Consider the following 15,809-nt stretch of genomic DNA (forward strand, 5'->3'; position numbering starts at 1 on the left):
CATTTCCGCGCCTCGCTAATCGCGAAAAGTTGTTAAACAATTTTGGAAACTACAGTATATGATCCTCTGAGGGGCGGCGAAGATACTGTGCCTCTGCGTTATTTAGCAGGCCACCATCGCTTGCAAGCTGTTCTGTAGTAGCCACTGCGAAGCGAAGCCCGAACTACTTTTCCAAAAGCACTCATCCTGAATCTTCAAGACATGGGGACTTACTGCATCCTTTCCGAATATCTCAGATGGAAGCTAGTTAGGGCATAAGGCCGCAGAGAGAAACTAGAAAAGACTGCAGTGCTGACAGCACAGCAATAGCTCCCTCGTCTCATATGTGTCAACTGTTCAGAATGGGTACAGTTCCTGTACATTGCCCGCTGCAGCTGCTACATCCCCTAGCCTAGATCACCCAGGAGCAAAAATAATTTCAAGGCAATGCCAGGACTAGGCTTTGCTTGAATTACTGTAGTGGCAGTTCGTCGCAGCTGGCCCTGCGCCGCTAGGGCATCCGGCCCTGCAGCAGTTCTACCTATTTAAAGCCTTTTTAGAGATAATAAGGCCTTCACTCTTTTACCTTTTCGCAAGTCGTTTAGCACTTATGCAGGCAGCTGCAAAGACTCCATCTCGTTTACGACTGAATGAAGTTTTAATGAGCTTTTTGTGAATTGGGTAGTACTTGCTGCGGTGTCTGGACATCGCAAGAGGTGCACCAACTCCGTGTTTGGCGGCACCTTCTCCCCTGCTTCTTTAGAGGCTATAGACGAGGCATTCTGTCTGCAAAAGGAAAATAAGAGGAGCAGCATTGAGCGGTTTTAACCCCAAATCCAGTCATTATGCATTTGGAGAGGAGCAGGCTGAGGCCCCTGCTATGAGTTTGTCCTTGAGTGAAGCTCGAGGACAGTCATTTGCATTTGCGCAGGTGTAATCCGCTGAAAAGTGGCAGCCAAAACGTCTTGGGCGCACAAGGAGGCGGTGGTGGTGCATGCAACACAGTTGCTGCTGGCCCCCTGCGCCTTAGGCGACTAGAGAAGGCTAAAAGGAGGCAAGTTGGATCCAGTTCTGTCTTGATTAAATTTCTTTTTTAAGGGCTGGCGGATATGGCTTTGTGTGCAGCAGCGGAAATGATTTGGAGCCGTTTTCGAGCACTGCACACAACGCCCTGAAGCAGTACACCTCTTGCTGCAGGTTTGTGCGCGTGCCGCCGCCCCAGAGGCCGCGTGGGGATTAATTTTGGATTTTTCCCGATTATTTTGACTTATTACTCCTCAGAAAAGCCTAAAGACGAACAAGTGCAAAGGAACCATGCGCAGACACAGCCAGCAGCACCTAACGCAGCACCAGCAGCAGCAGCAGCACTCCCGGGCCCATCGCAGCATCGACGGCCGCTGCAGTGTCTATACACACCAGGAGAAATAAGTCAATGCAAATTTTGTATATTTCGCAGCAAAAAGAATCACCTGGGGCCCCTCAGCCAGCTGCTGCGCTCTCGTTGCTGGGGGCCCCGGGGGGCCCCCAGGGGCAAAACTGTACACCAGGCCAAGAGCCGCAAAACAAGCGATAATGGCGGACAGTGCAGCAGCTAATTCTGCCTCTGATGTTGCTGCTGCATCAGATGGAGGGGGAGGAGCAGCAGCAGCAGCAGCGGGCCCCCCCGCCCGCAAGCTAGCAGCAGCAGCAAAGTCGGCGCCGAGACCGTGGGGCCGGGGGGCCCTCAGCCGCAGCGGGGGCCCCCTGCTGCAGCAGCCAGCAGCAGCAATGGGGGGCCCCAGTGACGACACGGACTCGGCCACTCCGAGCAGCAGCGACAACGAGAAGGAGACAGCAGCAGCAGCAGCTGCTGCTCCCCCCAGCAGCAGTTACCGCAGCAGAAACAGCAGCACTCACGGAACTCCAATACAAGACTCCAGCAGCTCTGCTGCACTTGGAGACACCCGGGGAAAGAGGCGCGGGAACTTCAGAGCTTCCCTGGAGGCTGTACAGACACCTGGAGCAGCAGCAGCAGCAGCAGGTGCAGCAGCAACAGCAGCAAAGCGAGGCCGCCGCAGAAGCAGGAGCGTCAGCAACACCAGCAGCGACAAGGGCGAGGGGGACGGGGGCGCAGCAGATGCAGCAGCAGCAGCAGCAGCAGCAACTCCTGCGCCGGAGGAGACTTCGCGGAGTCGATCCCAGCGCAGGTGCCGGCGGGTGCGGAACTACAGTCTCCTTCACGCGGGCGGGACAGACCCGTCCTTAGAATTTGAGCTATATTCGGAAGCAGCAATACAGCAGCAGCAGCAGCAACAGCAGCAGCAGCAGCAGCGCGGGACCCCCGGCAGCAGCAGCAGCGGGAAGGGCCTGGTTCCTGTGACGGCTGAAACGCATGCAGAGAAGTGGAAGCGCTTTTACCAGTCCCACCAGGACCGCCTTGTCTCTTTTAATTCTTTTTCTCCTGCTGCAGCAGGTTTGCTGCTGCTGCGAGCCCTCCCCGGCTTCGTGCTGCAGCAGCAGCAAACCTGCATCGAAGTTGGCCACGGCAGCAGGCCCCTGGTGCCTCACCTCTTTGTTGCCTGCTTGGAGGCCCGGTTTAAGTGCAGCTCTGCGGCTCCTCCGAGCTGCTGCTGCAGCAGCAGCAGGTGCGGCAGCTGCTTCTGCTGCGTCGCCGCAACGGACAGCGGAAGGTTCCTGCTGCTGGAGTGCTGCAGCGAAGCAGCTCTCTCTGCCCTTGGGGGGGCAGAGAATAGCCCTTGGCCTCTAGCTGTTGCAGCAGCAGACGCAGCAGCAGCATCAGACGCAGCAAGCGCAGCAGCAGCAGCACAGGAAGGCGACTCCGCCGCAGCAGCGCGAGCGACGGAGGCACAGCTGCAGCAGGAAGCAAACGGAGAGCTGCCCTACGAGTCTCTAGCAGCAGCAGCTGCGGCAGCAGCAGGATCTGCAGCAGCAGCGCCTCCTCCACAGCCGCCAGCAGCGCGTCCCTGGACAGCAGCTCCTGCTGCTGCCGCTGCTGCTGCTGCTCCTGCTCCTGCTGTCACGTGTGCTGTCAGGGCCATCTATGGGACTGGCGGCGATCCTGCTGCTGCAGCACTGCGCTACTTGCATGATAGTGGCAGGCTGGAGTTCCTTAAGGTGCAGCAGGGGACTGTTTATTTCAAGCAGCAGCAGCAGCAGCAGCAGCAGGAGCAGCAGGAGCAGCAGGAACAGGATGCTGTTTCCCCCGCTGAGAGTGGGACTGGCAGCAGCAGCAGCAGCAAGGAAAACAACTTGAGGTTCCTGGCTGACCCTGTCTTCGCTTATTCGCACCCCAGCCCTCTTGTAGCTGAACTGCAGCAGCAGCAGCAGCAGCAGCAGCTGGAGCAGCGGCAGGATCTTGGTTTTTCAGGATCTTCAGCAGCAGCGCCTTTCCCCCTGGGGGCCTTGTCCACCCCCGCAGCAGCAGAAGCAGCGGCGGGAGCAGAAGCAGCAGGAGCCGTAGCAGCAAGCAGCAGCAGCAGCAGCAGCAGCAGCAGCGGCTTCGTGGGGTGCGCGAAGTACGTGCTGCTGAAGAGCACTCTGGACAGCTTTTGCTGCTTGCTGCCGCTCACGGGGTCTCTAAACTGGAGAGACGATTTGCGGCTGCCGAGGGGACTGGTCCACTGGTTCGACGGGCTGGCGCTGCTGCTGCAGCACCGATCTCCCGCCCCTGCTGCTGCTGCTGCTGCTGCTGCTTCCCATGAGGAGGCTGCTGCAGCAGGCAGCGCCAAGGGGCCGTCCACAGAAACCGACTGCGCACTCCTGGCGGAGCAGCAGCAGCAGCAGCAGCAGCAGGGAGAGGCGAGGCCGGAGTTAGCTGGTTTTGAGGGCGGCCAGCAGCACACCGAGGATGAAGAGCCTGAGACATCACCGCCCGCTGCAGCAGCAGCAGCAGCAGCAGACAAAGACGGCAAATCCCCTTCTCCTGCTGCCGAGCCTCCCAATGCCTTTGGAAGCGAAGGCGGCTTCTTGGTGTTTCTGGAGCCAAGGGAAAAAATGGATATACATTTGCTGGTGCTCTTCAAGGCAAGCTCATGCTGCTGCTGCTGCTGCTGTTGCTGCTGTTGCTGCTGCTGCTGCTGCTGTTGTTGCTGCTGCTGCTGCTGTTGTGGGGATGTGCCGTTGCTGCCCGCCGCATTTCGGCGCTGCTGCTACACTCGCTAATCCTCTGGGGCACTTTTTGGTGTTTTGCTGCTATTGAAGGAACAGCAAGGGAGTTGCTGCTGCTGCACTGTTTGCTGCTGCTGCACTGTTCGCCGCTGCTTCACAGTTTGCTGCTGCTCCACTGCTTGCTGGGGCTGTTCTGTTTGCTGCCGCTGCGCTGTTTGCTGCTGCTGCACTCTCTGTCGCTGCTGCACCACTCGCTGCTGCTGAGATGCTTGTTGCTGCTGCGCTGCTGCTGCTGCCACACTGCTGCTGCTGCTGCTGATTTGCTGCTGCTGCTGCTGCTGCGCGTGCAGGCGCTGCACTCCGCGACGTTCAGCACTCGTTCTCCGGCGCGTTTTCTGCGCCTGGTGCGGATTGTGCCGAGCAACAACAACAACAGCAGCAGCAGCAGCAGCAGCAGCAGCGAGAGCCGCAGCGTGGCTTTTGTGCTGGAAAAGAGACAAGAGGCTTTCAAATCTTACAACGAGCTGCACCTGGACTTCTTGCGGGCCCTGCACAGGGCCAAGCGGGAGCTGGGATCGTTCGATCCCGACAGTTTGCTGCCTCCCCAGGAGCCCCCCAAGTGGACTTCGGCCTCCCCACAAGACATTGAAATTCTGCTGGAGTACCAGCTGCACCAGCACCACAGCCACCAGCAGCAGCAGCAGCAGCAGCAGCAGCAGCAGCAGGGGGGGAAGCGCGGGGGGCAGAGGCGACGCGGGAGGCCCACCCACCACAACGAGCTCATGAGCGATGAAGAAATTGAGGAGGTGCTGCAGCAGCTGCAGCAGCAGCAGCAGAAGAGATCGGCCAGAGGCAGGCACTTGAAGACAAAGCCGCGGGGAGCTGCTGAGTCGCCTGCCTGGGGCGCAGCAGCAGCGCCAGAATCTGCTGCTGCGCTGCCCGACCTCCAGCAGCAGCAGCAGCAGCAGCAGCAGCAGCACTATCCAGTGTCGCAGCAGCGGGCCTTTGCTGCAGCACGAAGGGACTCTGGCGGCGACCCCCTTGCGGTGTGGAGACACCGCGTTGCTGCAGCAGAACGCCGCGGGAAAAATGCAAGAGCAGCAGCACAAGAAAGCAGGGAGCAGTTGTATGGCTGCTGCAGCGAGCTGCTGCACCGTTTGCTGCAGCAGCAGGGGCCTGAGGAGGACGCAGAGGGCTCGACGGAGAGAAGGCCCAGCGAAAGGGTGCAGCACAAGATGCAGCAGCTGCTGCTGCAGCTGCTGCGCCAGGCCAAAGTCGCAGACCAAGTCGAGGAGGAAGCAGCAGCAGCAGTTCGACAGGCCCGCTACGAGCTGGAGCAGCAGCAGCAGAAGCTTTTGGCGAGCGACGGAGGCAGCAGCGCAGCAGCTAACGGAGTGGTGGGGGAGAAGCTCAGAAGCATTGCTCTTGCTGCTGCTGCCCTGGCTCAAGAGTGCGCGCAGCTAGCTGGCCAGCAGCAGCTGCAACAGCAGCAGCAGCAACAGCAGCAACAGAGGCTACAAGCTGAGCAGCAGCAAACCCCGCAGCCGCCTTCTCCTTTGGTGAAAAGACCCCACTTCAGCCAACCTGTGCCACAGCAGCACCTCCAGCAGCAGCAGCAGCAGCAGCAGCAGCAGTTGCTGCTGCACCTGCAAGCAGCAAGCGCTAGGGCTGCGCTGCAGCAAGGCGTCGGCATATCATTTCCGGTGTCTGAACAGGGTCGGGCCGTGCTGCAGGCGTTGCAGCAGCAAGCTGAAATGTACAACCTTCAGCATCAGCAGCAGCAGCATCAGCAGCAGCCGCCGCAGCAGCAGCAGCAGCATCCTCTACTGAGCATAGCTAGGAGCGCGCTCCACGCCCTACCCGGTTACTCCCCCTTTGCTGCTCAAGCTGCTGCTGCTTCTGCTGCGCCTGCCTGGCCTGTGGGGCTGCAGCAGCAGTTAGTGCAGCAGCAGCAGCAGCTGCAGCAGCAACAGCAGCTGCAGCAGCAGCAGCAGATGCAGCAGCTGCAGCACCACCAGCAGGTGCTGCAGCAGCAGCACATAGAGGACCACCCGCAGCTGAAGCAGCAGCAGCAGCTCGAGCATCCTTACGAGGAACAGCAGCAGCAGCAGCAGCAACTCTCCCCCTCTTACCAAACCCTCCCCTTTGCACCCCCCCCGGGGCCCTCCCCCCCTCCTTAAGAGAATTCGAAATTGGAAAAGGCCAACAGATGCCTTTAAGTGTTTGGCTTGAGTTCTGACAGTGCGTTCCAAAGAAAAGCGCCGCTTTCCTGCTGCAGCAGCAGCAGCAGCTGCTGCTGAAGCAGCAGCAGCTGCTGTAGGAGCAGCAGCAGCAGCAGCTGCTGTAGAAGCAGCAGCAGCGGCAGCCGCTGCAAAGGCGGCAGCAGCAGCAGCAGCGGCTGCTGCTGCCTTCCCAGGCTCACTTCAGCTTTTAATTTTTTGCTGCTGTGCTGGCGCCCGCGGGCGCGCGCTGCTGCTGTAGTAAGGAAGCAAAAGAAGTTTTTGGCAGCCCCGAGGAAGTGCATGCACTTGCGCATGCAGGCGAGCTTGCATGCATGCACTTGCGCATGCAAAAACAAATAAAATTGTTTTTTCACAACTTCCGCCAGGCCTATTCGTAGGACTGCTTCTGCGGAAAGAAGAAGCACTGGTGTTTCTGCTGCTGGCTGCCTTTTCAGAAACTTCAGCAGCAGATCTCGCAAAGAAAGTGCTTTTCACATGCATGCATTACTTCGTTTGCTGCACGCTCCGCTGTATGTACACCGCAGGGCCGTACATACACCGGGACGCGGAAGCTGCAACAGCTCATCTGCGTATTCCTTGTTCCGTTCACTTGTACAGAACTTTGCAACTTGCTGCCTCAGCAGCAGCGCCAGAAATGCAAGTTCACAAATAACTTGAAGTGGTCTTTTGACGAGAAGACAAGTGCAGCTGCGGGGCAAGTACTGCAGGGGCCTCAGCTAAGCCTCATCTGCAGCAACGGCCAGCTGCAGCTGCTTCTGCTGCTGCTGCTGGAGCTGCGTGGCACTCGAGGGTCTGCCTGCGAACATTTTCTTTCTCATTTGCTGCCGCAGCTCTTGCGGGAAAAGGTAAACTTGCTCGAAAGAGTAGAAGCGGCCGTAGGTGGCAGTCCGCGTAGGCTTGAAGGCGAAGGCGACACTGTCGAATTTCAACCTTTTGTCTTTAAATGCATTATGAGATCGGCGAGCCAGCAAACCTATGAGCGCGGCGATGTACCAGGAAGGAAGAACCGACGCGAAAGAGTGAGGAATTTGCGACTGGTCGCAGTGTTCAAATAGCGCTTTCTCGGGATGAAACTGCATCCCGAAGAAGGGAAACCTGGACAAAAAGTGGAAACAACGCCAAAGCAACAATAGTTACAATCATTTGCGATATTTATTTCAAAAAAGCAAGAAGGGCGGCGAGTTTCCCTAGGTAACATGACGGAAACTGACTCTGCAGACAAAAACAGTGAAGTTGCACTGCGAGCACTCTCAGGTGTACGTACACCTGGGACCGCTGACTCACTGTCTGTGTTCCACTGCGGCGACTATTTCTAATTTGTTTTCCTCCGGGATTTTTGCGGTGGCGGTTAGTCTCCATTCCTTTTTCAGTTTTTCATCATTGTGAAACTCGTCGGTAGACAAAAGCTTGAAGTGGTGGAAATAGGCAATGGGCTGCATTCCGAGCAGCTGGCGGATGCGATCGACTGCGAAAGTGCTGCGCAAAGTTGCAAGATCTGCTGCGTCGGCAACACGATCTGGAACTTGAGTTTCTGAATTTTTCTCGTTGTTTTCCGCCTCCGCCTCATTTTTTGAATTTGTTTCACTTTTCAAGTCCTCAGCTGGAGCTGGAACTTGAATTTCTGCGTTTTTCCGCCTTTTTCCACCCAGATCCTTTCTTGGACTTGGCTCGTTTTTCTTCCCGTCCCCCGGGAACACGCCCCAGCCAAACAACACCGAGCTTTCCGTTTCCTCCGTGAAAGAAAGCGCCCGCCGGCGATCCAAGTCTTCGGTAAATTCTCTTTTGAAATAATTCAAGTTTCCGCTCGCGACAATCACCAGCGCCTCAAACCCCAGGCAGATCCCCACGATGGGAAAGAACTTCCCCGCTTCATTTGACTGCAACACAGAAGGACAAATGGAGCAAAAACAGACTAATAGGCGGACACGCCCAGCTCCAGAAACCCCAAACCCTAAACCCTAAACCTCGGCCCAGCGGCCCAGGGGGTGGCTGAGGGTTCAGAAACTAGGGTTCGAGGTACCTCTTTGGCCAATTCGTAGTATAGTTTAGTTGCCTTCATGTAAGGAGCATTCCAGTCGTTTATTTCTGCTGAGCCCCCAGGAAGCAGCAGCCCATCGATTTGGCTGAAGATGAACTTGTGTTCATCTTCAGAGAGGTTCAAGTCGATGGGAAGCGCCTGAAGAACGCAAACCCTAAACCCTAAACCCTAAACCCTCGGGGCGCTGCGGCGAGGAGCCTCGGAATTCAAAACTTGAGTTCAAAACTCACAACACATCCTGCAGCTTCAATGTATTTAATGTAAGAAGCTGCGAGGTAAGAAATGCCTTCCAACACCGCCTGCTGTCGAGACACTCCACTTATTTCTTCCGGAAGGTTCTCGTCCACAGGTTGAATGAAAACTGCATGCAGCCCCAAACCCGCAAACCCTAAACCCTTCGCAGCCCGCAGCAGCAGCAGCTGCTGCTGCCGCTGCTGCAGCAGCAGCAGGGGCAGCAGCGAGCGCGGCAGCGGCAGAAGCAACGGCCAGAGCGGAAGCAGCACAAACAAGAGCAGATACTGCTGCTGCAGCAGCAGGAGCAGCGGCAATTGCAGTAGCAGCAGTGATAGCAGCAGCAGCAGCAACAACTCACCTCCGATAACGGGAGCAGATTGCTGGCTAGACATCTCGGAGTCCGTCCGGGGCCCCACAGCAGCAGCAACAGCAGCAGCAGCTGCTGCCACCTTCTCCGGCTGTGCTGCTGCATCGGCACTCATTGCGGCTGTTTGGGGAAGCAGCTGCGGCTGCAGCAGCAGAAGCAGCAGCGGCAGAGCGCGGGAACACCAGGCTGCGGGCAGCAGCTGCTGCTGCCGCCCCCGCAGCAGCACCTGCTGCCTCCCTTCTGCTGCTGCATACATTGAAGGAGACCTTTGCCTCCTGAGCCCGGCAGGAGCAGCAGCAGCAGTAGCGGCAGCAGCAGCAGCAGGGGCAACGAGCTTTCTCTTTGTTGACTCGCCGCAGCTGAGCGCCGCTGCAGCTCCACGGTGCAGCCCACTTTACGCCGTTAAAGCTGAAAATTCAGGAACGAGGGTTTAGGGTTTAGGGTTTAGGGTTTAGGGTTCAGCGGCTAGGGTTTGGTGGGGTGTCGAATGGCGCCTGCAGCAGCGGTCGCGCGTGGCGCAGCAGTGCCTGTGTGCATGCAGTCGGCGAGTTGGCAGCAACCAAAAGATTAGAAACAAATATAAAACAAATAAAACTAGACAAATAATTAATTAAAAGCAGCAGCGGCAGCCGCTGGTGCTGCTGCTGCTTCAGCCCCTGCCAGCAGCAAGACACTGCCAGGGCTGCTGTGTTCGCGCGCGTGGGCAACCAATTCTTCAGGCCGCTGCCTCACAGCCGCAAAATTGTTTTAAATTGATTAATTAAATTAAACTTAATTTAGTTTAATTAATTAAATTAAACTTATACAGCTTTACTGGCAAACAAAGCCGAAGAAAACCCCTCAGAGCCAACGCCGCCGTTGTGGGACATCACGTGCCACAGGGACCCCAAGCCCTGATCGCTTAACGCTGGGAGCTGAACCCTGAAACGTAAACCCTAAACCCTAAATCCCAAACCCTAAACCCTAAACCCTAGGCCGTGAACGCCAAGCCTAACAATGAATTACGTAAAGTGTGAGTGTCTGCGCACTGGTTCTGGGCCAAATGCGCTGAAACGTGAGGGTTTAGGGTTTACGTTGGTGTTGGTTTGTGCGGCGCGGGGGGAGTCAGGGGTTTGGGGCTTAGTGTTTAGGGTTTAGGGTTTAGGGTTTAGGTTTTAGGGCTTCTTTAATTACCCGAGGCGCTTTACAGAAGTATTCGCGGGCAGTCTCCCTGGTTTGAAGTCTCTAGCCAGCCTCATTTACCGCAAAGCACTGAATTAGGGTTTAGGGTTTAGGGCTTGGAAGTTTATGTCCGCTTTGCTTGGCGCTTCAGCGGGGATCTCTTTCAGGTGTACAGATACCTGAAGAGCTGCAAAGACACTGCGCTGAACTCAGCTCTGCATGCACAGAGGCGCAGGAACTTTACTGAAATTTTTTTCGGCTCAGCTGGACACAGATAGCCACAGCTAGCCACAGCTAGCCACAGCCAACCGCAGCTAGCCACAGCTAGCCCCTGGGCTATGCATGCGGGCAAACGGCACGGCAGCGGCTCGTGTTTGTCTTCGAAGGCAGAGGGAGTTTTTTGGTGTTTTGTTTGTTGGAGGGAAAATGGCTAGCTGGGCAAACTCAGAAGAGATAATTAAATCATTAAAGATGAATTAAAAACATTTAATTCATTCAAAGCCTCAAAGGGGACTCCAACTGAACAAGCCCCAAGTGCCAAGAGGTGCCACCAGCCAGCTTGCCAGCTAGCTAGCTGGCTAGCCGGTTGTCCAGCTAGCTAGCTAGCTAGCTAGTTGGCTGCCTAGCTGGCTAGCTAGCTGGTCAGATAGCTGGCCGTATCTAGCTGTCTAGCTAGCTGGCTAGCTAGCTGGCTACCTGGGTAGGAAACGACTGCCTTTGTTAGGCTTTCTTGAAAGAGCTTCGAGGCTAGCAGGGGACACTAGCCTTAACTAAAATGATTTTAAATGGAAGAAGAAAGTGTATCCTCAGCAGCAGGGCTTTCAGGTGTACGTACACCACAGCAGTGTACGTACACCTGAGGAGCTGCTGTCGTTTGCAGAAGTTGCACTTTCGACTTCAGAAAATGGCTTATTAATTCGACAATTTCCGAGATGAATTAATAAGTCAATAGGCTTTATTTTGCACCCAATTAATTTAATTTAATTTAATTTGCTTTTAATTATCATTGTTATCAGCTGATTTGAACTAAATGCACACTTGCTGCTGGCGGGGTCTTAGCCGGAGATGTCTCGCTGCTGAATGCCGCAGCAGCAGAAGCTGCGGAGGCAGCTGCAGCAGCTGCAGCAGCAGCAGGAGTAGTTGCAGCAGCAGTTTCAGCTGCAGCAGCCGCAGCAAGCTGGAAACTGGTACATTTCAGCTACATTTTCAATTCAACAATTGCAGGTGCTGGTGAACTAGGCCCCCAGGCTCCTCTTTTCCCCCCTTTTTAGAGTTCAGAAGGTAAAGAAAAATATGTAGATTTAAAAGAATTAAAAAAAATTAATAAATTAAACTAAAAAATGTCAAAGTCCAGCTTCTGTGAGGCTGGGCGTCGGCGAACGACTGCAGCGCGGCTGAGGCGTCTGCAGAGATCTCGCGCCTGTTGCCTCTGACTTGAAAACAAAAGAGAACAACTAAATTAAAATAGAATTCTTTTTCGTGTTTATATAAAAGTAAAGGAAACAACTCGCGAGAATCATGCAATGCTGCAGCAGCAGCAGCGGCAGCAGCACTGCTGCTGCTGCTGCTGCTGCTGCTGCTTGTTGCTTCCTGCTTCTCCCTCCACACTTAATGTTATCCCCTGATTGAACTTTTCCCATTTAACTCCATTTGCAAATAAAAGTAAAGGACAAGGAAATGCCTAAACGGAACGGCTGTTAGCAGTGGGGCGCAGCACAGGCGCTGCCACTGCTGCAGCACAGTATAACGGGAGCGGCAGCAGCAGCAGCTGCAGCAGCAGCAGCAGCAGCTGCTGCTGCTGCTGCTTACTCGCTGCGTGCCTTGTGGCCCTTTAAGGATATTCTTAATGCTGACTCCGGAGCAGATTGACTTCATTTTCGTCGCTTCAGGGCCTAAGCGCTAAACCCTAAACCCTAAACCCTAAACCCTCGGCGCGCGCTGCGTGTCTCATTCCTTACGGCGGTTTCTAACCTGCATACACTGTTGCCCTGTGACTCCAATTCGGTAGGTTTAACTGAGGGCTTAGGGTTTAGGGTTTAGGGTTTAGGGTCTGGGTCTGCGGTTTCCAGCAGCGCTTGAGGTGTACGTACACTCCAGAGCCCCAGCCCAGCCGCCCGCGACTGCTCCAGCTTCTGCATTTCTTTTTTTCTTTTCTTCTTTTTTCTTTTGTTAATGCAAAAGCAAAAGTGCTTGGGAAGTCTCAGAGTTGGCGCATGCAGCAGCAGCAATAACGCAGCTGGCTGCAGCAGCAGCAGCAGCAGCTGCAGCCAGCAGCAGCAGCAGCAGCTGCTGCAGCCAACGCTGCGTCGTTGGGGCCCTTCGGGCCAAGGGAGGTTCAGCGCCCTACTGCTGCAGCAGCTGAAGCAGCAGCAGCTCATTAGCAGCTGCTGTGCTGTAGGCCTGCAGCAGCAGCAGCAGCAGCAGCTGCTGCTGCTGCTGCTTTTATGCAACATATGGCTAGCTGGTGCTCCTTAGCAGCTTCTGCAGCCCCCGTCTCTGCTGGAGCAGCAGCAGCAGCGCCTACTCCTCGTAGCCCGAGCCGCAGCTACCACCGCTGCTGCTGCTGCTGCTGCTGCTGCTGCTGCAGGCGCTGCTGCGGTGCGGGACGATGGGGGACTTGTGTGAGGAGTGCGCGGTGCTGCTGACGGACTCCACAGATGAAAAGGAAAAAGAAAAAATTAAAAATCTTTTGAAGATCTCCAAATGGAAAGGAGTTTACGCGTTGCCGCTGCGCGGCACGGAGACACCAGGTCAGGTGTACGTACACCCCAGCCCAGCAGCTGCTGTGGGGTCTGCTCCCGCGGCGCTGCGCGCCGCCGCCTTTGCTGCTGCTGCTGCAGCAGCGAGGGCTGCCGCTGCTGCTGCAGCAAGGGCTGCAGCAGCAGCGGCGCCGGCTGTGCACGCGGCTGGGGGTGTTTCGGGTGTCCTGCTGCTGCCGCTGCTGCTGCTGCTGTTGCTGCTGCTGCTGCAGTTGCAGCTGTCTCCTTGTGTCTCCGGGTGTCTCCTGTTGCTGCAGACAGCTCTGCTGTCTACAGAGCTGTCTCCGACCCCGCAAACCCCACAGAGACTTGCTTGGGGGTAGCCGCTATCCCGCAGTTTCCAAACATCAAATCCCCGTAAACCCTAAACCCTAAACCCTAAACCCTAATCCGGAGTTCTACGCCCTGGCTTCTAGACAGCGAGCCCGCAGTGCATTTGGAAGAGTCCTCTGCTGCGGGTTTGAAAGGGCTGCAGTTTGCCCAGTTCTGGGGTTTAGGGTTTAGGGTTTAGGGTTTGGAACTTAGGGTTTAGCCTTTCCCGTAGCCCTCTTCAGAAGCTGCTTCTTTTAGTCTCTAGTAGAATCTCATTTGTCTCCTTTTTGTCTCCTTCTTGTCTCTTTTTTAATCTCCTTTTTGGTATTCTTTCTAATTCTTTTTAATTTCTTTTTAATTTCTTTTTTATTTCCTTTTTGTCTCCTTTTATTCCATTGCTGTTTAAAGCTTTTCTTATTTGCCTCCTTTAATTTTTCATTCTTTTAACTTCTTTTTAATTTCTTTTAATTTCTTTTGATTCCTTTTAACTCCAACTCTTTAAACTTTTTTTAATTCTTTTAGTTTATCCAATTTAATTAGTTTAATCAATTTAGTCAATTTATTTTAATTACTTAAATTAAATTAAATTAAATTAAATTAATTGATTAAATTAATTTTATTTTTTTTTTCCAGTTATTTGCTGCTAAAGGAAGCAGCGCGCATATATGGCCCTGAGCTTTATGTGGGAGAAAGAAAACAAATCAAAAACGCCGAAGGGACTGTTGTGGAACTCACGGACTTCAAGTACTTCACCTTCGCAGACGTGCGCTAGGGTTTAGGGTTTAGGGTTTAGGGTTTGGGGTTTGGGGCGGCTTCCCGGGGTTTAGGGTTCAGGGTTTAGGGTTTAGGGTTTGGGGTGTGGGGTCTAGGGGACACGGCGCAGGGCGTAGGACGTGCGCTTCAGGGTTTAGGGTTTAGGGTTTAGGGTTTAGGGTTTAGGGTTTAGGGTCACAGCGGCGTCGCAGCCCGGCACTTGCGGCTGCGCCTTCGGGCCTAGGGTTTAGGTAGGGTTTAGGGTTTAGGGTTTTGGCGTGCAGACGCTGCGGATTGTGGAGGCTTTGGGGAGGGCCTTGGACCAAGAAGTTGGAGTCCCTTTTTCTCATTTCGAAAGCGAGGGGGCAACAGAGTCTCCTAAACCCTTGAGGGTTATTGGAGTTTGGTCGAGGACTCGAATGGACTGGAGACTCCTGGACTTCGCGGGCAAGCCTTTAGGGTTTAGGGTTTAGGGTTTAGGGCTTAGGGTTTAGGGTTTGGGCGCAGGTGCCGACGATGCCTTTATCCAGAGGTGCATAGATGCGGGGTTGTAACGCCGAGAGTCGGGTTTAGGGTTTAGGGTTTAGGGCTTAGGGTTTAGGGTTTGATGCTTTCAGCGAACTATCGAGGCATTGTTACTGTGCCGCTTTACGACACGCTGGGGGAAGAGTCAGTTGACCATATCTTGAAGCAGACAAGTAAACCCTAAACCCTAAACCCTAAATTCGGTAGTCCTGAGGAGGCAGATCCTGATGCGAAAGGCTTCAAACTTGCAGCTCTATTCGTTGAGCCCAATCCCTCAGCTTTCCCGGCCTTTGTCAGGGTTTAGGGTTTAGGGTTTAAGGTTTAGGGTTTAGGGTTTAGGGTTTGGGTTTGCAGAGATTCAAGTCCTTGCTATAGAGGGCTCTAAGTTGGAAGCCGTTCTCCGCCTGAAGAAAGAAGGCTTCCCTTTTAAGGCAGTTGTGTCTTTTGACGAGGTAGGGTTTAGGGTTTAGGGTTTAGGGTTTGGGGGGAGCTAGGGTCTGTGGGACTCTTGGAAGCCCAGACCAGCATTTTTACAATTATAGTGGAATTAATTTATTATTAATAATTCATTTTTATATTTTAATTTATTTTTTATTTCTAATTTTCATTGTTTATTCGGGTGCAAGTCCGCAAGCATCTCCAGTGTAGGGTTTAGGGTTTAGGATTTGGGGTTTAGGGTTTGGGGTTTGGGGTTTGCAGCCAACAGAGGCCCAGATGGAGGCCTACAAAGAGGCGGGTGTGGCTCTGTACCACCAGGAGAAACTAAGGAGAAAGGCAAGAAGAAAACCCTAAACCCTAAAGCCTAAACCCTAGTCTCCGCCAGCAGCTTTAAGCCTGCACCCTGGCGAGACCCTACACCGTGGAGGCTTTAGGGTTTAGGGTTTAGGGTTTAGGGTTTAGGGTTTGTGTTTAGTATCTCACGATCCCCGACGAGAAGACACCTGAGGAGTTGGCTCCTTCTCTTGACGACATCAGCACCATCATTTACACCTCAGGTATGCAGCGCCTCAACTAGCTAGCTAGCTAGTTGACTGGCTAGCTAGCTAGTTGACTGGCTAGCTAGCTAGTTGACTGGCTAGCTAGCTAGCTAGCTAGCAAGTCAAATGGCTAGCCAGCTCTCCAGCTAGTAAATCGGCCAGCTAGCTGACAATTTGCCCAACCACCTGCATATCCCTTCTCATAATCTAGCTAGCCAGCTGGCTAGCTAGCCAGCTAGCTAGCCAGCCAGCTAGCCAGCCAGCTAGCCAGCTAGCCAGCCAGCTAGCCAGCTAGCCAGCCAGCTAGCGAGCTAGCTGCCCACGAACGCAGCCCCCAACCCCTCCACACTCCAT

At 54.5% G+C, this 15,809-nt stretch overlaps 3 protein-coding genes across 3 annotated transcripts in view; 2 read left to right on the forward strand and 1 right to left on the reverse strand.

Moving 5' to 3' along the window:
• Positions 1–1,551: 1,551 nt before the first annotated feature.
• On the forward strand, positions 1,552–6,266 carry ETH_00022455 (uncharacterized protein; the record flags this gene model as incomplete). Its single annotated transcript, XM_013377183.1, has 2 exons — positions 1,552–4,002; positions 4,437–6,266. The coding sequence occupies 2 exons, from the start codon at positions 1,552–1,554 to the stop codon at positions 6,264–6,266; spliced, it is 4,281 nt and encodes a 1,426-aa protein (XP_013232637.1).
• Positions 6,267–7,045: 779 nt separating this feature from the next.
• ETH_00022460 (gamma-glutamyl hydrolase, putative) lies at positions 7,046–9,083 on the reverse strand (the record flags this gene model as incomplete). Its single annotated transcript, XM_013377184.1, has 5 exons — positions 7,046–7,424; positions 7,614–8,206; positions 8,350–8,505; positions 8,598–8,728; positions 8,960–9,083. The coding sequence occupies 5 exons, from the start codon at positions 9,081–9,083 to the stop codon at positions 7,046–7,048; spliced, it is 1,383 nt and encodes a 460-aa protein (XP_013232638.1).
• Positions 9,084–12,301: 3,218 nt separating this feature from the next.
• ETH_00022465 (long chain acyl-CoA synthetase, putative) overlaps positions 12,302–15,809 on the forward strand; it is a gene marked incomplete at both ends in the record, with an annotated part of 6,556 nt that continues 3,048 nt past the window's right edge. Inside the window, 9 exons of the mRNA XM_013377185.1 lie at positions 12,302–12,523; positions 12,717–12,879; positions 13,146–13,245; positions 13,834–13,963; positions 14,238–14,400; positions 14,571–14,651; positions 14,833–14,930; positions 15,178–15,252; positions 15,392–15,473. Of these exons, the coding sequence (XP_013232639.1) occupies positions 12,302–12,523; positions 12,717–12,879; positions 13,146–13,245; positions 13,834–13,963; positions 14,238–14,400; positions 14,571–14,651; positions 14,833–14,930; positions 15,178–15,252; positions 15,392–15,473 (1,114 nt within the window). The remainder of the gene's footprint in view (positions 12,524–12,716; positions 12,880–13,145; positions 13,246–13,833; positions 13,964–14,237; positions 14,401–14,570; positions 14,652–14,832; positions 14,931–15,177; positions 15,253–15,391; positions 15,474–15,809) is intronic.

The sequence above is a fragment of the Eimeria tenella genome, genomic scaffold (assembly GCF_000499545.2).
Source record: "Eimeria tenella Houghton genomic scaffold, Eth_scaff47, whole genome shotgun sequence".
Taxonomy (NCBI): Eukaryota; Apicomplexa; class Conoidasida; order Eucoccidiorida; family Eimeriidae; genus Eimeria; species Eimeria tenella.